A 22,937-nucleotide genomic window follows, 5' to 3' on the forward strand; every position below is an offset into this window, starting at 1 on the left:
AAAGTGTTCAAAACCCTAAAATACAAATCAATAACTGGCAGTTAAGGCATAGTGAAAATGAAGTTTTCACAATAGAAAGCGTGTCTTCGTTATTGAACAATATTTGGTCTGACGATCGCAGACAAGTGGTTCAAATAACAATATTGAAGCAGCGCGTGAGAGTTTCGGTGACAACAAGCTTTCACAATAGAAAGCGTGTCTTCATTATTGAACAATATTTGATTTGACGATCGCAGACAAGTGGTTCAAATAACAATATTGAAGCAGCGCGTGAGAGTTTCGGTGACAACAAGCTCACAACCGTTGGAATCTGATATCTTTGTCGATTGTTTAGTGAGAATTTCATGTCATTTCGTTGATTGAAGGAGAAGTTATTAGTTTTAAGTGTCAGTATGTTTGTGTTATCGGTGCGAAAATGAGCTTCGAACAAAGAGTCAACATTAAATTTTGTGTTAAAATTGGTAAAACTTTTACCAAATCGTTTCAATTGATGAAAAAAGTGTATGCCGATGATTGCCTATTCCGTAGCAGAGTGCACGAGTGATTGCAACGTTTTCAAAGTGGTCGTGAGAACACACATAAATGACGATCAACATGTGGGCCAATCAAAATCCGTGATCACCGGAAACTCCATCGAAAGTCTGCGTAAATTCATAAAAAATCAGCCGAAAATCATCATTGAAATTCATAGAAATGGAATTGAACATCTCCAAAACATTCATTTATCGCTTTTTGACCGAAAATTTGGGTTTACGAAAGGTGTGTGCACGCACAAATTAACTGACGACCAAGAATTGCTCAGAATCCAGCATTTGAAGGACATCATTGTGACCGATTATTTGACCAAAAATCACATTTTGATCATTAACCACTTCCCGTATTCACGTGATATGGCACCGTGCGACTTGTTCCTTTTCGGAAAAATGCATTTGTTCTTTACTCGTTAATTTGCACCATTTTCATTGTATTGAATAACAAAATGTGACCAGATCTATTACTTTTTTTTGTAGATTTTCATTGAACTAAAATTATGAAATTCCCAAAACATATACATTCATACACATTAAATTTAGAAAACAAAATTGGAAGCATATAATTATCATTTACATATTTGTTATTTAATTTATTACTTCTAAGTTTCATCATAGGTGATTTGGCAAGACTTTATTCGAATATTTCACATTTCTAAACCTGAACGTGCCTACAAATGTATGTGTGCGCATTAGCATGTCAGTATAATACCTATGCAAAATCATGTAGTTATCGTTAGCCGATATGCAAAATGCAACATGCCAGAGTGCAATATTCAATATTTGCTTATGATTTTGACAGGCTGGGTAATGGCGTATGAATGATTGACATGCTGACCCATGATGTGGGTGGGTGCATATGAGTAACAATGAAAGCTCAAGTGAGCAGTGATCATTGACAGACTTAGTGCTGAAGAGAGTATACATTAACAAACACTAGGATACGATGAGTTAGGTTGTAATCAAGCGAGCGTATTACCATACACATGTAATAGTACGTGCAACACTTTTGTTGCAAATTCATCTATTCCGTAATATTTGTTAGTGTTGACGGTGCGCTATTATGGATTAGAATGCGTTTTAAGTATTTTTTAACAATCTTTTGGATCTTTATGCGACTGAGATTTTGCAAAATATTTTTTTTTTTTATATTTTGAATAAAACGGATTTCCATAGAAATCCATCAGCGTTTTTAAAATAAGTTTTAAGAGTTCCTTTCGTTTTTGTTTGTAGTTCTCCTTCGAAAATCATTAACTCGTTAATTAGTAACTTAACTGGAAATAGAGGAGAAAGGCCACAGTACTCATATATTCACTCTTACGCTATTTCGAATGTGACCCAATCTACTGGTGGCGCGAAAACATATGTAATTGGGCGTTGGGTAAACGTGTGACAACGCAGCTGCACTTAATTATAAAGCGATATCCATATAATATAGGCACACATCATTCAATGGACACAGCAATATTCATAGGAGGGGTGACTGAAATTATTTTTGATTCAATTTTGTATGTTCAAGAATTTTTCACATAATTATTATAACATATAATAATGCGTCGTTTATAATCTACAATGCACTTATTAGACAATTAAGAAAAAACTATGAAAAATCCCTTTAAAAAAGACCAAATTTCTCAGCTCATTATGAAATAACTTACTAAGCCCCTTTAGTTGCTACTCACTCCATACAACTGTGCTTCAATATTACTATATTTGTGCGCAGAAATAAGCACACATATATAACACTCACACGTCAGCACGACAGCGTTGTAAGTGCACACCACAAAGTCATCAATCGCTATCAGTTCCACCAACCGCTGTGGCTTTGCGCGACGCAGCCTTTCAAACACGCTTACACGCATACGAATAAGGTATAACACACGACCGCTACAGCGCGTAATTAATGAAATCAATTATGAAGCAACACAGCACATGCATATACATACATGTAAGTATGTAAGTATGTGTGTGTAAGAAAAATATTTGCTGTCATGTCAGCGCTTGTTAGCTGGCTGTGTACACATGCCGACAAACAAGTGTGCACAGCTATGTGTGTTTGTGTCTCATTGATTACGCAGTTCCCACAGCGTGCGTATACGTAACATTTGAATCGAAGGAGATATGTTGCTTTACCATATACAAGAAGTCTTAACACTGCAGTTCTACTTATATTTATGCATGTTAAATGTAAAATTAATTACCGCGCTATATAAAAGTGAATAATAAATTGATTGAAGGGTATTTTCCCTTTTCGCAATTATTTAAGGTCCAAAGTGTATGCATTTATTTGTAATGCGTTTGGAACGCCTAAAGGGTTTGAGATTTAACTCTTTTAAGCTCACAATTGCCTATAGGCACTGTTTTGTTTCTTTAAGACTTGAATTTACATTTCTGTTTAAGAATTCTGTTGGGGGTGGACGTCATGTATTCTAGTTTTAAAATTAATAAATTCGATAAAAAGAGAATATGCTTTAGACCTATTTTGATCATGAAAAATACGAATGTAACGATATTCGGTTATCTTTCAACTATTATTATTAATTTGGAGTTTCAATAAAATGTGCCCGGTCAAGCCCTACTAAAGTTGTACCAACCGAGCTACCTATCAACAATTATTTTTAGCCGTCCATATACAGTACGCAAATAAGGGAATTCGTGTGGTGACCATACACAGTTACCATGTTATAGTAGAGTTGGTAAAACTACTAAAAGTGCGTCAACACTATAAACAAATACGATAGAAAATTTCAATTTTACAGCTGAGATTTTTCGTAAGGCTATCCCAGGAGCCAGCGCCAAAGTTAGACAATGGACATGACATCGCCCAACTTAAGGTGAAATTTTAAATCTCTAGAACTACTCAAACCATATCAAAAAAAATTGTTGAATAAGATCATCACAAAGTGCTTATGATAATGATTGAAATCGGTCTTCACTCTCGCCTAATGCTAACTCCACTTTGAGTTAGATGTTTTCTTTCACTTAAAAATAAATTCATCGGAAGCCAATTTCCTAATAGAAAGCAAACCTTGCAAAAATGAAAGCGTTAAGATACGTGATTGAGAAGTGTATAAAAAAAAAATTGTCGATTGTTAGTAATGTGGCTTTATGTCAAAAATGGGAGACTTAAAATGAGATTACTCTAACTTTCGGTTGGTTAAATTCAGAAAGGTGTTTTTGTGCTATTAAAATACAGTTTTGACAACATCGGAAAGTATTATATTTTCCTGAATTTAATCCTGGTAAAATCCGAGGGCATACGAAGTTTCAGCTAATATTAGATTTCTGTAATTCTTTTATGTTTAATACATGTACTATAACTGCCAAAATATTATATAGAAATTTTCTGCAAAATTTCTTAAAATGCATTAAATGAATAATGAGTCGTAAGAAAAAACGATCGCTGCAAAAAGTCTCGTGACGATTGGTAGATATAAATGTTAAAACAAATACGATAACAGTGCTTCGAAATATACTGAAAAAGGTAAAAATACGAAAGACTACTATTCTGAGCTTATAGGAACGCGAAAAGTAGACTTTTTTCACTCTCAGCGACTAGTCGATCAATACAATGCCAAACAGATAAAACGCGACTGCAGAATCGTTGATATATATTTACAGGATCTAGAGGCATATGGAAAATATTTTAAAGGGAAAAGCACTATCTGAACAATTAGCATGCAAAATTGCTAGAATTGGTTCAAAATCGTACCATCGGAAATGCAGAAACCTAAAGCGTGTATAAATCAAGAAAAAAACAATTCTGAATATACTTCGTAGAGAAAAACGGCTTCGATTCGCGAAATAATACATGACGTGGACTGTTCAATCTGACACTCGACATATTGATTGACGTTCAGTGGTCTTTACTGATGCAAACCGTTCTAATTTAGATGGCTCTGATGGCTTTTAATACTATTATCACGTTTTGCGGAAAAATGAGCTATATTTAAGTCCGAGAATAGCCGAGAAGGTGGAGCTATGTTGTGGGGTGCCATTACGTTTTATGGAACATTTGACTTGATATTTATCAATCAGAAAATGAACGGCGATCGTTTTTCTCTGGACCAGTATCTTGGATTTTCCAAAAAGACAACGCTCCTATTCATAACGCTTGAGTAGTAAAGTCGTTTATTCGAGACAAAAAATTTATTTCCCTCCCCAATCACTATATTCTTCAGATTTTAATGTAATTAAAAATGTTTGACACAGGTTAACATGGAAGGTATACTAAGGAGGAAAGCAATACGAACATAAGGAAACATTAACTGCACCTATTAAATATGCTTTGAGTGAAATTTTAAGAAAATATTTAAAAAACACAATTTGTTAAGTTTGAATAATAATTTGAATATAATATACAAAGTATCATTAAGTACCCATTGTTTTTGCATATCAACTGTTTTCTTTTCATCATTGAAACAATAAATACTAAAACAATTGAAATGCAAAACGTGCATCTGACCAAGAGTGTATATCCGTGACCACGTGACTGATGATAAATCATGGATTTATACGAATGAGCCTGAAAGTAAACAGCAGTCCTCTGGATGGGAACCAGTAGGCACTAGATGTGCCGAATTCGAACCGAACCTAATATACCCTTCACAGGTGTATTTGTTTTACTAACTATGTGTTCAGTTCGTATGGAGGCTATATGCTACAGTAATCCGATATGAACAATTTTTTCGGAGATTACATTGTTGCCTTACAAAATAATCTATACCAAGCATATCTCGTAAAATGTGTAAGTTTTCCATACAAGAACTTGATTCCGATCGTTCAGTTTGTAACGATATTTTAAAAATTGAGGGACTAATTAGCCTAAATTGACTCAACTCAATATAATGATCATTTATATATACACTTTAAAGTTTCTCCGCTTCCTTCTAGGTGTTACAAACTTCGTGACAAACTTCATATATCCTGTTCAGGGTATAAAAAATTATTCAATGCATTTCTGAGCAAACTGTTGCCTGTTTTTTTTTTTTTTTTTTGGAAGAACTGGACACATCGCAACCATACTAAAAACAACACAGAGCAGTAAGTTCTGGTTTGTATAGAATCATTTGCTTGTCAGTTGGCTTTCAAGATATTAATAAACTTAACATCAAAAGCAGACGGGTTACTCTTCATGACATTGCGAGCTCGCATCGATTGAAAGAGTTATATTTTTGAGCACCCAAACCATCAATTTGATGAATCACCCATCGTATCTTTTCGACTTAGGACCGAGTGATTTTTTTTTTTTTGTATAACCGTACGTAAAAGATAAACCAATAGCTCAACCTTTTTCGACTCCTGATGTGAACGTTACTGCGTTCAGAAGGTATGTCTTTGAGATATTTCAAACAGAGTTGCAACAGTGCTTCGAAAAGTGCTGCAAATGCATGCAATGGTAGATAGATCTAAATGGACATATTTTTTGAAAAATAAGAAAACGATTTGCGATGATTAAAATTTGTTTTTGTTCTAATCCCAAATATAAAAGCTAATTTAAATAGTGATCCAATCTGATCTATTACTTTTAAGAATTCTATCTAGGCTTACTAGCTCAGTATACCCTGTTCAGGAATAAAAATGTGCTTCACAAGGACCATATGTGAACGTTTTGCCTGATGCTTAGATAATTCTTATATTATTATTGTACCAGATTTATGACGATTAAGAAAGATTTCTGAAAGATATTCATCATCTGAGCGACTTTTGTACTAAATATGTATCTAACAAGCTGTCACGAAATTTTATTCCTCTGCGAAATATCAAGTCTAGATAAAAATATAGCCTTTGTTAAGTTGGGTTGAAAAATTCTATGAATTAAATGAAAAGTTAAAAAAATATTTCTATTTGTTAAAAAAAAAACATTTTTTTCGAAATGGCATCTAAATATTTTTATTTAATTAGTTTGTTAAGCCATCAGAAAAGATAATGCGTGAAATTATTTCTTAATTTACATTCTTCTTTTATAGAATTTGCAAATCAATTATACAAGAATAATATGTGTGTGTGTGTGTGTGCGTGAATTCACAAAACGTTGTATCAGCTTTGTTAATTTATTCAAAAGAGCAAGAAAATGAAAAATGTGTGCCATAAAAACAATTGACTTTATTTATTTTAATAAAACCTCATGCAAATTGCACATATTTCTCGGCTTTGCGCACCATGGAGCAGCGCTGCGTATGAGCAACTTTTCAGCAAAACACTGAAGCAAGCAAACATATGCAAAACTGCAAGTGTGCAACAAGTTTTTGGGCACAATTTATTTGCATTCAAATTGTAATAACAAGCAACAAAAAAATCGTGTAGTAATGAAAACACAATGACGTCGCCCAGCAAAAGCAACAACAACATGCAAATGTGATTACTTGTGAATATGAGCAAGCAAAATCTAAATTCAGTTATTTTCAACAAATTTTTATCTTTTATAGATTCCATGCATTTTTCATGCCACAGCAACAAGCTGAGCAGATCCGTGTCGTCGTTGCTGTTGTTGTTGCCATTGTGGACAAGGAAATAAGTGCACTAGAGCAAATTTAATATTCAGTGAGGGTGGCTATCAGTTGTTGTTGTTGTTTTGCAAAGCCATTGTTTTCATAGTTTTCATTCATGTGATATTGACTAAAAATCAAATCATCATACGCAGCAATAGTGGCAACAACAACAACAACAGCATCAGCACCAATGTGGCAAATGCAGCAGCAATGGAATGCCAGTTGCAGTTACTCACTGGTGTGGCTGTGTCAGCTTCCATGCATGTTTCAGCTGCAGCAAGTGGGGCGCCAAATGCAAGTGCCACGAATGTATGCATATGCATGCCACAGGCAGTAAAGCAAACTGTGCAGAGACACAATCACACAGGTTCCAGTATGTGCATGCGCTCAAGTATAAGGATAAACAAATTCTATATATAACCATAATAACAATAAACAAGAAGAAAAGTTAATGTAAAAATTTAATAATACCCTTCACGGGTGTATTTCTTATTGCAAAACGGGGTATATAAATTATAATCTTAATTTTGATCGGTCAGTTTGCACGGCAGCTAAATGCTATAGTGTTCCGATATAAAAAAAATTTTCAGAGATTATACCGTTACCTTCGGTAATAATCTGTATCCAATTTTGTGGGTATAGCTTTCCAAATAGAGAACTTTTTTATATAAGGACTTGAGTTTGATCGTTCAGTTCGTTTAACAGCTATATGTTATAGTTGCTGGATATGAATCATTTATTCACAGATTATAGCTTTAGTTTGGGCAATACTCTCAGCCGAATTTCGTGAAGATACCTCGTACTACATAACAATTTTGTATACAGGGACTTGAGTTTGATCGTTCAGTTTGTATGACAGCTATATGCTATAGTCGCTGGATGTGAATAATTTATTCGTAAATTGTAGCTTTATATTGGGAAGGGATCTCAGAGAAGTTTCGTGAAGTTGTCTCGTAAAACCTGAAAGTTTTTTATACTATGACTTCAGTCTGTTTGGCCAGTCATGTGACAGCTATATGCTGTAATGGTCCGATATCGACCATTACTTCAAAAAGCCGCTTCTTGCCGACAAAAGAATCTGTGTAAAATTTCCGATCATTTTTGCTAAACTAGTCCCCCAGTTGGCTTACATATACGCACACAGACTGATAAAGAGTTTGGCAGCCATTTCTAATCGACGTTGTTGAGGGTATGATAATAAAAATATGTGCTTACCTTGATATTTTGAATGCTTAGTTGCGCCTCAACTGCATTTCTCTACAATTTATTTTGTTATCTTTTTCCCTGTTGCACACAAGCACACTTTAACTGTGGCGGGTATCAGTATGCCGCTGTGCATGCAGCGCTTTGGTAAATTCGAAATTCTTTTGTTGGCCAACCGAGTCAACAGCATGTTCACGACGTTGTCTGATGCATAAACATTGGCGATGTTGCATCTTTAATACACCGAAGACGGCATTAGTAGTAAAAATGACGTTTATGGCATTGTAAGACAGCTGCTTGTTCGTATGCTCCGAACAATTGTTATGATGTTTACAGTAGAAAATAAAATAAAAGCAAAATACATAACAGGTTTAACTGAACATACCTGAAATCAAATGATGGTAGAATGCTATTAAGTGGGAAAGGCGGGATTTAAATTTTGTTGGTTAAAAGGTTATGTACACTGAAATGGAATTTCGAAAATAAAAATTGTTTAAGGAAAATTCATCATATAGTATATTCTAAAGAGCTGGAGCAGAAGAATGGTAATTGGGTTTACTGTGTATTATTATTATTGTAAATATATGCAAATAGCTGATGTTGTCTTTGTTATCTTCTTAGAAATATAATATATGAATGCAATGAAAATTTGGTTTGTACACACCTTAAAAAGTTCTCTCTAAGTATAAGCTCTTAAGATTATTAGGAAGACCGTCCCTTCTTCACCTAACATTTTTTAAGGAAGGCAGAAAATTAAATACTTTACAAAAAGAGTATTAAACAAAAGTTTCTTAAATGTGACAGTTCAAAAGTTATTAAAGTGCAAAAATTCACTTTTCGGTTTTCAATGATCTTTTTAACTTAAATTAAAAAAGTATAAAAAAAAAATACCTCAATTTTTGAATAGCCCATTTAATGAAGAAAATTTCGCTTTGTTGGTTCATACATGATATTTGCAAATAATCAAAAATGATCCATTTTGGTTTTATTTTCGAAGTAAACACGACGAGGATGGCCTTTTTCCTCACTCTACTTCGAGGACACATGACTTTATGAAAATTTCTTTCTTTATAGAAAATATTTAAAAAAATCTAGAATATTGACAAACATTGGATTGTAATTGATAAGGAATGCTCGAAATTCGAGAATTCCGAGTAGGCAAGTAAAACCCTTCAAGATTTATTCCTTTAAATGGATTTTGAATTCGTTCATATTTTATTATGATAATATATCGATAAGATTTTCTAAGTGCATAACGTGAATTTAAATCATTTATTACATGTTCGAGTTTTTCTTCCAACATTTTTTAGGTTTTCGACATTTGGTTCCTTAATGATTTATGTATATGCCGAAAATTATAAGAATATTTTGTCTATCTGTTGAACAGCATTTCTGTAAAATCGATATTATCGTTGGTTGTGTCATGTTTTTCTGTTATAGAGATATATAAAATTGTAACCAATATAGCCGAAGCATTCCAATTTATTTCAGAGAGTAATGTGTAGAATCGCTCATAGAAAAAATAAAGATGACGTGACCTTGACAGCCTGTGGCTACCATATTTTTTGATGGATATTATCAATGTGTTCAGTAAGGTTTTCCATTTCAGAATCTCATGTTTCACCTAGGTAAACGTTTAAATATTGCCCAATATCATTACGAAAACTAGCATTCTCTAGTGAATACTTTAAAAAGAATCAATCTAAAAGCATTTCTTCAATTGAAGCCCACGTCTAGCTTAACGGCTTCGTCAACAAAGAAAATTGTCGCTTTTGCCGTTAATTGAAATCATAATGTACATTCACATACCCTCACTTATCTTTTTCAAAATGACGCAGGAAATACAATTACCGTAGCGACCATTATAACACGATGTTGACTGACTTTTTTTTTGGAATTTAATGAAATCAACCCGATATAGGGATTCTATTTCGAAAAAGATGGTGCACTGCCTCGTGTTTTACGTCCAAAAATGGACACATGGAGTAAAAAGTTTGGCAACTGGTTAATTAGGAGAAATGGCCATGTCAAATGAGCGCAAATATCAAACAATTTAATGCTTCTGCAATAAGTTGTCTGATATTATGTTAAATTAAGAATTACGGCAGTTAACCAGCAATGCTCGGAGAGCTGAAATTCCAGGTGAAATGCTGCACTGAGTTATGCAAACAAAGCAGTTATGTACATTTTACTGATATTTTGTTCAACTAAAAAAATTCATAAAATTACCCTATTCAACAAATATGAACGAACAATTCGCTTTTAATGCGCTAAGAGGTCCGTGTGGTATCTGAGATGACCTGAGCATGAATTGGAAATCAAAATTTTTCCATCATATACAGCTATTTAAGTAATTTTTCATCTGTGTATATGTGGTGGTGCTTTTAACCCAAACCTCTTACCTACAAGAAAAATCCTATGTGTGAAATTTTTATAAAAATTTTCTAATCAGTAGAAAAAAAATTAGGACCCGGGCCGACCAGAGAAACAATGTTTTGAGAAAAACGAGTTGAAAGTTCAGCAACTCAGAGATAGAGGAATCCAAGGCGATCTAGAAAACTCATTATAACTCTCGAAATATTCAAAATTTCTGTGAAATGTTCACAGCATATTATCAAGGCATTGTACTTTCAAATTAAGCAAAAAAAAAAAAAAAAAAMAAAAAAAAAAGAGATTTGTTACCATATTACTACCTTAAAATGTTTCCAATGCTCCGATGTGAACAATTTCTGCGGATATTACATTATTTCTATGAACATTAACTCCTACTAAATTTCGTGAAGATGCATTCTCAAATGAGAAAGTTTTCAGTTCTGATCTGATTACATTGTTGCCTTAGAAAGAAGTCTATACCAAATTGCATTAAGATATCACGTCAAATGCAAAAGTTATAATGTGAAAGTTTTCAGTGATCATTTAAATATATACTTTATAGGGTATACATGGCAGAAAATAAATGTTATTATTTCCATAAACCTGCAGTTTGGATTGTTCTAGATTCCTTTGCGCATGAAAGGTCAACATTATATTTGGGAATAAAAACCACTGTTGTTATATTTATCTCCGAGAATCACACAATCGAAATAATTATTTGAAGGGTTATACTTCGGCAAAGCTTATTAGCAATATTTCAATATGCATTGTGATAAACAAAAAAAAAAATATATATATATTTTGCAATCGAATAAGGAATTTGACTCTAATTTTGTATTTCTACCAAATTTCGTCTGTGGAATCCTTGTGAATTTTGGAAAATGCTTACGGTGATTCAGTTTAATCAAAAACATAAACCTACGAGGGGAGCCGCGTTAAAAGGCGGTCGAGGGTCGTTGAAAACATGCCTCGTTTTGGAGTGAAGTTCAAGCGTCATGAAAATTGTTAGCCATGAACTGGAGAAAGAGAAGTCGGCATCTCTCGTGAGTGATTTTGGTGGATAATTTCGGTATGGACGCTTTCTTGCTTGACTCGTCACGATAAAGTTTGGGGAAGAGTGTGTCCTTGAAACCCGCTTTCTCTGGCACAAGCTTTCATTTCTGTATTTTAGTCAGTTCGATACCTTAGTGTTTTATTTTGGAGCATTTCTATGGCTTTCAACCACATTGGTATTATATAATGAGCCACTTTAATATTTACAAATATTTTTCTTTGGGCTCATGGCCTGTCTTTGAACAAAATTGATCTCAATTCAATGTGATCGCATACTTCCGATTAAAAATTGTGATTTATGCAATAAAATATATTTGAATTGTTATTTTTCTGTTATAAAAAAACAAAAACCTAATTGCTATCTACTCATGCTCAGACTAGTCGCTCGTATCCTTAATTTTCGGGAAAAAATTATCCGAACTTCAAATAAAACAATACTTATTTAAATGCTTGTGTGCACAGGCTTCCAAGCAGTCTTCTGGTAGCCTTTCTTTTCAGTGCAATGATAAAGAAATAAATAAATGGTTGCCAGTCATCGCTCTTTAAGATGTTGATGGCGTCGTCGCTGATTGTTATGTACTTTCGCTTCAATGATTTCCTTACAACTGCTCAGCTGGCTGCTTGCTCATTTTGCTAACCAATTGTCGCATTTGCTCGCCTGCTTAGTGAGACGCGCGCACAAATAGACCAAACAGACGAACGGACGCTGTGACGAATTGGTTATTTAGTTGATTGGTTTGTTGGTTGGCTGGCTGGCTGGTGAGTCGCGTGGTTGGCTGCCTGCATACTATACAACACTGGCGCTCGTTGATTGCGTTGTTGCTCTGCCTTGCCAGCGTCCGTACTGCTTCTCTGGCTGCTGTCAATGTCACAGCAGCTTGTCGTCGCATTGTTGCAATAATATTTGTAGCTGACTAATGGTATGACCCATTGTTGATTGTGTTGACTGCTGTTGGCATTATTCGCTTAGTGGATTGGTTTGACCATTTCTGTCTGCCTGCATTACCCATACTTGCCACCTACTTTAAAGCGCTTGGCCTCATGTTCGCCTGTGTGTGTTTGTGAGTGTATGTGTCAGCATTCGAGTTGCAATTTGCTCAACTCAAATATAGTAACATATTTTATTCAACTCCCGCTGGCGCTCAAATGCATACAAACATGTGGTACACACACACACATGTATACTTATATGTATGCCCACACATTCGCCGCTCTCCTCTTTGTCCTCATCAATGTTAATGGAGTGCAATCAGTGCAAAGTCAATATTTCTACACAGTCCGTTATAAATAAGTATATTCGCACAGTATAATCGTAAATTGTGTTTGTTATTGTTATTACAAATGTTCAATGAGCAGTGACTAGTCGACGGACAAATGAACTGTGAACGTTGGTGTGGAAATAATTTCGATTAACTTTACAATTCGTTTAGAAATTTGAGCAACTGAAAAAGAGTAAAGTGCGGTGCGGTCAGAACCGAATATATACGTATATATATTCTTGGAAATTAAAAAAAATTAAAAAAGCAAAAATGTCTGATAAAACACGTAAATATTACAACGAAATTAGTATGTCCTTTATGAAGGATAAAGACTTTCAAATTTGATATCAAATTATCTCATGCTTTCCTTTACTGGATAATTGGATAAGATATAAGTATGACTTTTTATATCAAGTTTCATATAAACTTATTGGTCACCTGGAATCAATTATCGAAAGAAGTAGTGTTTTGTATTGTAATACGAAAAATAGTTCGTGAAAACCAACTATGAGACAGCAGAATAATTAGAGCCAGACCAATATGTAAGTATGAAAAATGGATTTCCTCCAAATTTTAGAAGTTACTATGAAAGAGTTTGTCAAACACCAAATACTAATATGATAAGCAAAATATTAGGTTGTCAAAAAAGTCTTGCGGTATTTCTTGCGGTATTTCTTGCGGTATTTTTATTGAATTTTCAATTGTTCATAAAATTTTTTTTGATGACTCATGCSTAGCTCTTGACCGATGCTACGGCTGCTACTATGCCGGTCTCTTTCGATCCATTCAGCGATTTTATCGCAATTTTCGACGACAGGGCTTCCGGATCGTGGCGCATCTTCGACCACCTCTACACCAGAACGAAAACGTTGAAACCATGGAAACTGTATTGGGTCCATAAACTGCACAAATTTTACTTGCGGCTTGAGATGCATTTTTGCCTTTATCGTAGTAGTACTGTAAAATATGCCGTATTTTCTCTTTATTTTTCTCCATGTTTGCGACGCTATAACTCACGAACGACTTAAAAGAAACGACAGTAAATCAAACACGTGTTAGCGCGTGAAATGAGCTTTCCAAGAAGGTATAGGCGCATGACCCGATGCGACGAATAAAAGTAGAACTACGCGCTCTCAGCGCCAACTAGCGAAAATACCGCAAGAATTTTTTGACAACCTAATGTTTGGTCCGGAAAATAAATGTTTAGATGTTTAGTGTATTGCCAAATTTGATGCTCAAATCTACGAGCAATTGGCACATGTATCACCTTCTGTTATTTAAGGTGCAATTATTTCATATATGGGTAGCTTCGGCATATACGAACATAGCGTTTTATAGAACTCAAATTATTTTCAAAATTATAGCCGGTTTTGTGTCGTGGCAACATAATCGTTCTATCAGATCAACAATTGAGCATCTAGTGGAAGCATTTGAATCCACAAGCACAGTACAAATGTTTCCGTGACAGTGAGACAAAGAAGTCCTGTAGTGACGAAAATATTGCTGCCGCCAGTGCATCAATTGAGGAAGACCCAAATCAGTCTTCCATGCGGTGGGTATCTCTGTGACGTCGTCGTGGCACATTTTGCGAAAAGATCTTGGCCTACCAAAATCGTCGTATGTTCGTGAATTTGGAACAAATTGTTGCCCAAAATGATCTGGATTTTCATTTAAAAATCATCTTCAGCGATGAGGGTAATTACTGGCTGAATGGCTTCGTCAATAAACCAAATATGAGTTTTTGGTCACACAGTAATCCACACGTACTCCTTGAGTCAACATTGCATTCCGAAAAAATTACGATTTGGTGCGGTTTATGAGCCGGCGGCGTAATTGGACCGTTCTCCTTCCGTGATGATTAGGTGACCGGCACGTTAGTGTGAATGGGAATCGCTACCGCTCAATGATATCCAAATATTTTGACCCGAATTTAATGGTATAGACTTTAAAATATGTGGTTCCAACTTAGTCAAATAATCCACTTAACCTTTTGAATATTGGCAATTTTTATGAATGTTCTCAGTTTTGTTATTTCTTGCGATAGTGAAATTTGAATTGAATTAGTTCAAAATCCGATACAATTTGAAATCTTGACAATAGATATTGTGACGAGGAGGACTTGGCATTTTTTCCACCCTCTGCAAACTTTGTAAACTTATTTTTTGTACCTTTGAACAATGATTAAATACTATATTATAAAAGAACTGGATAGTAAAAGTTTCAACTGCTCTCGCCAAAATTTACCAGAAGTTCGGACCACTAAACCTGAGTAATTATGTGAAGTTCTTTAAAGACATATAACCAGTCACTTATTATTTATTTATTATATTTATACAGATTTTTGGATGATTTCGGAATTTTTACTCACTTTAATAATTTTTTCCTAATTGTATGTAATTGAAGCGACTTTAATATTTTTTTCCTTTTTTGATTTCAGTCACAGAAAAAGAAATTCGACAATGGTAAGCCCCTAAATAAAAAGCCAATAAAATACAAAAAATTATATGATATATATTTGTTTAAAATTATTTTACATAAAATAGGCACAAAGGATTCCTGAAAGACTGTCCCAATGGTTTACTCACAGAGCAAGTAAGTTTTACGTATATGGAGCCATATTAACCAAGAAATTATTTTTTAAAACAGGAAAATTAAATGGGTAAAAAATTAACACAAAATTAAAATAAAAACCAAAAAATTAAAACTTTCTCTGAGCAGCTATGATTATAACACTAATATAGTGTACAGTTCGTTTTTCAGGCTTTAACGTTACGTATATTGTAAATTTTAAGAAGCCCCAGAAGTAATACTTTGTTCAGTGATCCCGTGGCAGATACATGAGATGGGTGTAAGTTAGGTTTGGTGGATTAAAGTCCGGTACTCCGGGTTTCGACGCTTCCTCCTACTATAAAAAAAATACCTAGTATGACAACCTAAAAACGTATATTTTTATATCTTTCAGAAAATATGGTCGAGTTTTTTTTGAAAACCCCACTGTTGCAGTGATTCCGACCTACTCTGTAGATGAATCTTAAAAATAGAAAGATCGAGTTAAAGTAGAAGCTATCCCGTACAGGGACATACGATTAAAAAAAATATCAAAAATTGACAAAATGTTAGAGTTAAAAAAAAAAAAGTTGAATATCACCCGAGATTCTGTTAAATTTTGGCCTGTTAAAATTCGATTTTTGATTAGAACCCGGTAAGACATTATAAGTATAATTATATATAGAATAAAAAGAAAAATAGTTTCATAATGATTTGTTCAAATGAGGTGCATAAGTTTCGATTCCACCTCAGGCACATTGTTGAATGCCTCTTGAGGTCGAGATAGATATCTAAAGCAAATTCTTTGCACATAAAGCCAACCTCCAGCCATGATACTACAAAACAGTGTCGACCGACTTGCCTTTTATATAAGCATGTTGGGCCCTTAACAGTTTACTACTCGGTATTATACTCCTAATATGCAGATACATGAGTCTCTTAAACGTTTTCAGTTGGGTCTGAAGACCTTGCACCGACGTGAGATATTTCCGGGATTCGGTATAAACACAATCTTAGCCAGTCTTCACGCCTTCACAATATGGTCCTAATCTAATCTTGCGTCGGTACGATGCATCAGAGCCAGACAAGAAAGGTTTGAAGGAATTCTGTATACTGGAAAGATGTTGCTCATCACTGTCCAGTCACTATTCTTATTTCTCAGCTACCCCAATGAAGTAGATTTTTCTCTATAAATGAGAGAACGCATGGTAGTTCTTTTCACTTCCGCAGAAGGCTATCCACGAAGAGCTCTTTTTTTAACTTGGACTTGTATGTAGCCATTCCCTATACAGTGTCCAATCATCGATAGAGCCACTTTTACTAGCTTTATGGAAGATTAGAATCTCGAAGATCCGATCACCGCTAGCTGCGATATTCACCAAAGAGGTTTTCTTTTACCTTTCTGAGTTTTACAAGGATATGTGCCTTGTTGTTCATGATCAGTTTCCTTATTTTAACATATTTATACATTATAGCAAGGGTGATAGTAATAAATAATATGTAAAGTAAGGTTTAGTTAATTTGGTAGGCTAATAAGCCACGCATGGGTCAGTTTTGTCCCTTGCGATGCCTACAGTTCAGTTCCTACGTCCAAGAGGAGTAATAATCCTTCAGACTCTGTGGCCTCACTATCGAGGAGATAGTGTATCATACAATGGGGACCCCATGTGCTTAAAGCGTAGCCTAAATGCGGGAAAAGTGAACACGATATGCTCCATGGTTTCCCTGGTGCTCTTCTCTAGACATTTCCTGCAGTCTTCTCGATCGGTGTGTGTCGCCACCGGAGAGTGACCAACTAGTATTTCAATCATATTCGTTCACTCTCTTTTATCGAGTGCCAAAAGTAATTTTGTGTACTTTCGATCTACCGTTCTGCACATGACTTTTGCAGTGTTGCACCCTGGTAGCTCGTTCCATTAGCTCTTGACTTTCTTTACCATGCTTCTCTTCAGAATAGTTCTATAGATAATGCATGGGATTCCCAGCGTTGATCACGTTTTCGAATGTTAGTCGCAGACCATTCTTGGCAACCTCGTCCACTATCTTATTACCCTCGACGCTTTTGTAGTTCACAAGGCACGCAGTGAAGTGAAGTTGCATGCTTTTGGCAATACTTTCCACTGCCGCCATGCTTACTAAATCAATTCTGGCTGATATACGATACAAGGTTACTGCCTTGATTGCTGTTTGGTAATCCACGTAGATGTTGTCTGCAGGTGTATTAGAGGCCAGCTCTGCTGTATTCGCAATAGTGAAGACCTCGACTTGTAATATACTGCAGTGGTTCGGCAAACTAAAAGGTTGCTTTGTATCTAACTCTGCTCAGTAAATTCTCTAGCTGCCAGTTTGCTGCGTTTTCAGCAGAGGTCTATAGGTGGCAGGTTTAGTACCAGTTCAAGAGCCGCCGTTGGCGTGGTTCTTAAAACGTGTATTGTAAATTATGGTATATTGCTTTAAAATTCGAATTCAATAAACAGTTGCTCAGAAAAGTCTACAAAATATTTTAAAATTTTTATTACTACAGTAAAATCAACAGATTTGTATATAATTTTTAACAAATATTTCAACAATTTACTCATTTTTGCATTTTAACATTTTTCTGTCTTTTTCACTGCCATCGAATAAAACTCATTAAATGGATATTAAACAAAAAAAAAAAAAAAAAAAAAAAAAAAATAAAAAAAAAAAAAAAAAAAAAAAAAAAAAAAAAATACATAACCTAACTAAACAACATAATTGCGATCATAAAACGTGCTAATTGCCGACGCACAACGCGCTCACACTCGCACTCGCGCGTTAACTCGAAACCATAAAAAATTTGCAACTTGACACTCGCTGCGAACTTGACGGCAATAAACAACTGTGATAAACGGAAAATGCAAATGAATGACAATCTAATGTCGCTGATTGGCACTTGTGCGCGCGCTGCTAAAAAAAAAAAAAAAACAACAACAACAATGTGCAAATAAACACTATTTAAATTGTACAACGTTAATTGTCTTTCGGCTGCGGAAATCGACGTCTCAATCGCTTGGTGACACAACAACAACAACAACGCACTTGTCTGTTCATCATTTCTAACACTGATTGACTGCTGATGATTCTCATTTGCTGCGTGTTGTTGTTGCTTTTTGACTGCTGTCGCGTTTGTCACTGTTGCTGTGTGCTTTTTTGTTGTCCACGCTTTTACGCGCGCAAACAAAACCAAATGTTGCTTTGAATTATACCATCTTCTTCCATTTCAACGCACGTCAATACAACAAACAACTGTGAATACAACTACTAAACACAACAATGTTGCTCTCCTTAAAATCAAACGTTTGCCATTCTCGCTTTCAAATGGTTTCGCCATCACCACCCGCCGCTACATACAATGTCACCTTTTGTTATCGCAACCACTGTCACGGGCGCATTGTCATTTCATTCGGTGTCATGTGTCACTATTTTGGCATGCGTTGGCGCGTCGCCGTTCGTCTACAAAACACTTTTCTCAACGCGCAAATGTTCAACGCGGAAACACGCACACACACACTGACACCCACATACCCGCCCGCATTTATAAACGTGAAATCAAAATAAACACCAACGCGCGCTTGCATGTGTGTCATATCGCGTTTGGTTGCGGCTTTGTGAAATATCTACTTATGTCACACGCGCCACACACCCACTCCACTTGTGCGTCTTGCGCCCGCATGCGTTGGCTGCCTTGGCGTATACGCAACGTTTAATATTTGCGCTACAAAACTGTGACATTTACAAATGCGCGTGTATAATGACTACAAAAACAACAAAAATCACCATTCGCTTTCGCGTCTATACATACATACATATGTACACACCTTAGGGTTTTATAAAAATCTACAAACAATTCTTTCCGCAAGGCGATCCCAGTAAATTTGCCTCGCTGGTGTTTCGAGTGTTCGACGAGAATAATGTAAGTATATAAATAAGGAAATACACATGCACTACACCACATTATATAAATTTCTATAAAAAACGAACTGCACATTTCTCAACAAGTGCTAAGCTAAAATTGTATACTGCCATGTATGTGTGTGTGAGAGCATGAAGGATTACCTATAAATGTGTGTTTCCATGTGACTTTTCAGCGCAAAGTAGTTGTGCAAGAATGAGTGAATGAATGATGTTGATAAATGAAATAAGTTGATGCAATGAAATTTTGCTTAGTCGCACAGCATATGCTGCCACAGCATGCGCTCTGCGTCCTCCAACTTGGGTGTGTGTAATGGTGTGGGCGTGTATGTAGCCCACACTCAATTGCATGCAATCACAAGGCGACAAGAAACAAGCAGAAATAAATGTTTTCGAACAAAATAAACGCCAAAAGTTTGACTTCGCGCCCCGGACATTATGTGAGTGGATTTGCCACTCAAGTTGCAGCTGCTGTTGCATGTATGTATGCGTGACTTGATCGCATTTTGCAACACTTAAAAAATGCAACAGAAATTGTAGCTATTTTTGGCAAGCGTTGTTGTAGCTGATTTAAAGCTAATGCCTTTTTAGTGTTGCATTTAAAGGAATACTCAAAAAATTTGTGTTTCCTTGTGCTTTCTACGTGGATTTAATTTATTTTCGGCAAAACTTGGAGTTATCTTGTTTGTAGTGGAAAATTTGTCAACTTGCATGGCTAGACTCTGGGTTATTAAAACTGATCATTAAAGGTAGGGAGGACATTAATCCATAATATTAGATTTAGTAACGAAAAATCCTTTACTTTTGCATTGGATTTCTCTAGCAACACTATTTTGTTGTATAAGTGCCATAGGGTTGCACTATAAGTCATTACAGAGATAAGATTCCGTAATAAAAAACTTCTCTGAGAGTTTTGTATTTTCTTGACTCAGAATTGTTTGTGTAAGCCTCCAAGATGAATACCAATGAAGAGAAAAGACTTTATATTTTAGACTTTTCTTTTCACAAAAACATAAAAACACTCAAGTCACGAGGCGGAAAACTTGAAAAGTGTTATAGTCTGATACGGTAACAGCAAAAGTATGCACATTTTTGGTTTCGTCGATTCAGTTCTATTCATTTTCTTGTCCAAATTCATGGAGAATTATTGAAAATGTTGCAAGAAAGTGGAAATTGTCAAGTTCAACTATCACGCCTTTACTTCCCAGGAGCTGTACACCAGTTGGGAACGTTTTAAATAAGGCTGGATACAAAAATAACCATGTATTGGTGCCACGTGAGTTAGCTAAAAAAATAGATTACCATACATCTAGCCTATTTTTTTTTTTGGCATTTATAGAAATTTTTATTCTACAATAGAACTTTTTCCACATATCATGAGGTATATCGCGGAGTGTATAAAAACATTTTTTGAGGACATCTGTCGTAGAAATGGCTGGGTGAATGTGATGCGTTTTTTCACTGGCGGACACGATTTTTCATGTTTGGATCATCTGAAACACAAAAAACCCATTTATTCTTAAAAAGTGCATGAATTGTAATCATCTCTTCTAGAATCCTGAAAAAATGTTGATAAATTAAGAAGTAATTAACTTTTTTTTTTTAATTTTTACCTATGTCTTTTAACATACATTTTGTCATAAGATTGTCAATAAATTACAAAAAAGTATGAATCTATAAGGGACGATATCCAGGCGTTTTCTGAACATTAAAAAAATTTTAGCAAATCGGTTGAGTAGTTCGACAGTTTAAAACAGTGTGTTTTGAGAAGAACATGTTTAAAGTTTGAGGTACTGGTGTGTACTGTACTAGGTGTGCACTCCGAGCGCTCCGAAAGTCGAACGGTATTATTATTTTTGGGCCTTTTCCGAAACCGTCCAATATTAAAGTGAGCTTCTACATTAATTCTAAGGTCATAAGGGAAAAGAAAATGCAAACAAATTTTTTTTATATGAAAAAAGATTACCCTAGATAGATTACCCCAGATAGTCTCAGTTATGAAAGGTGGGTTCACTATGACAAGGTCAAGCGATATCAGTCATGGTCGAATCGTGTAAAAGTGGCGCACATGATGGCTAAGCCAAGATAAATAATCAAAAAGACCTTGTTTTTTTTTGTTTTTTTTTTGTTTTGAGATTGGCTAGAAATCTTTTACTACGATCCCTTAATCTACATTATACGATTTTGACAACAATTGGATCGTCTGAAAGAGGAAGTTGCCCAGAAGGTAAAGGGGTCTGTCGGGGCAACACCTCGCCACACATATCGAAAGTGCGAATGACTTTTCTGGTGAAACATCATCCGGTTCAAGAGTAACTTGTGTTTATTACCAATCGGTATGAAAGTTTCAATGAGAGTGGAATTATGAAATTTACTTTCAAATGGCAACAAGTTATCGAACAAAAAATTTAAGCACCATTTACATAGTACATACACTTACAATAACTTCAGTCTGTATACTGCCGAGTTGACATTCCTTGGCTGGATAAAAATCTGTTGATTCCTGTTGCGTAGAACCGATTGTCGTGATAATGGATTTTGATCGGTCAGTTTGTATGGCACCTAAACAAGTTACCGTATATACAGACAGACGGAAATATGAGTAGATTTAGTTAGACATGCTGGTGAATTATACCAAAAATATTGGGTAGTCGGAAAAGTCTTTTCGTATTTTGTTAATAGATGTCGTGATATAAATCAAATTGTCTCAAACCAAATAGTGTTAAAAAGATGAGAATTTAAGCTTCATTTAACAAAAAAAAAGTTAAATTCGGGAAAGTTTAAAAAAAAAACTGTTACAGTTGTTCAAAAATGTGTGAAAATAATGGATATATTCGCTATATTTTGAAATTTGTGTGTAAAACAGGGAAGAATGACATGAAAGCTACCAATGAAATTTGTGATTTTTGTGAATTGAAGTTTACGAAGACGATGCAGTTTCAATTCGTGGAGCACAACAATGGGTCCCTCGTTTCCGTTCTGGAAATTTCGAAATTTAAATTAAAGTATATTGTAGGGTTTTTGTCGTTTCCTTCTGGGTGTTACAAATCGGTTAATCTCTTCAGTTTAAAATAAATAGATTTTGCTAGACTCTATATATATTACCGAATATTGTTGAAATATTTGCTAGCTAGAATCCAACAGCTTCTTTCTTTGGGCAGGATTCCATCTCTGATATTTGATAAAAATATACAGCAAAAGATATCTCTGTGGCGTTGTTGTGTTGAATTTTGCAAAATGATTAAAATGATGCAAAAACTGAAGCCTTTTGGCCATCAGAATTCTATGTTCGTGAATTGGGCTATGTAACTTCAAAATGCTCAGAATTTAGATCCAAAATTCATATTCGGAGATGAGGCTAATTTCTGGCTGAATGTCTTCGTCAATAAGCTAAATAACCATTATCGGTCAGCCAACAATCCACACGTACTCCATGAGTCATCATTGCATCCCAAAAAAATTATAATTTGGTGCAGTTTTTTGACCGGCGGCGTCATTGGACCGCACTTCTACCGTGATGATCAAGACTGGCATGTTGTTGTCAATGG

The 22,937-nt window shown here is 35.1% G+C and overlaps 1 protein-coding gene across 1 annotated transcript in view; it reads left to right on the forward strand.

Moving 5' to 3' along the window:
• LOC108965176 (frequenin-1) overlaps positions 1 to 22,937 on the forward strand; it is a 64,563-nt gene that overhangs the window by 29,420 nt on the left and 12,206 nt on the right. Inside the window, exons 2-4 of the mRNA XM_018927399.1 lie at positions 15,347 to 15,371; positions 15,453 to 15,501; positions 19,301 to 19,390. Coding sequence (XP_018782944.1) covers positions 15,347 to 15,371; positions 15,453 to 15,501; positions 19,301 to 19,390 — 164 coding nt within the window. The remainder of the gene's footprint in view (positions 1 to 15,346; positions 15,372 to 15,452; positions 15,502 to 19,300; positions 19,391 to 22,937) is intronic.

Source organism: Bactrocera latifrons, unplaced genomic scaffold (assembly GCF_001853355.1).
Source record: "Bactrocera latifrons isolate USDA-ARS-PBARC rearing strain unplaced genomic scaffold, ASM185335v1 scaffold_136, whole genome shotgun sequence".
Classification (NCBI taxonomy): Eukaryota; Metazoa; Arthropoda; class Insecta; order Diptera; family Tephritidae; genus Bactrocera; species Bactrocera latifrons.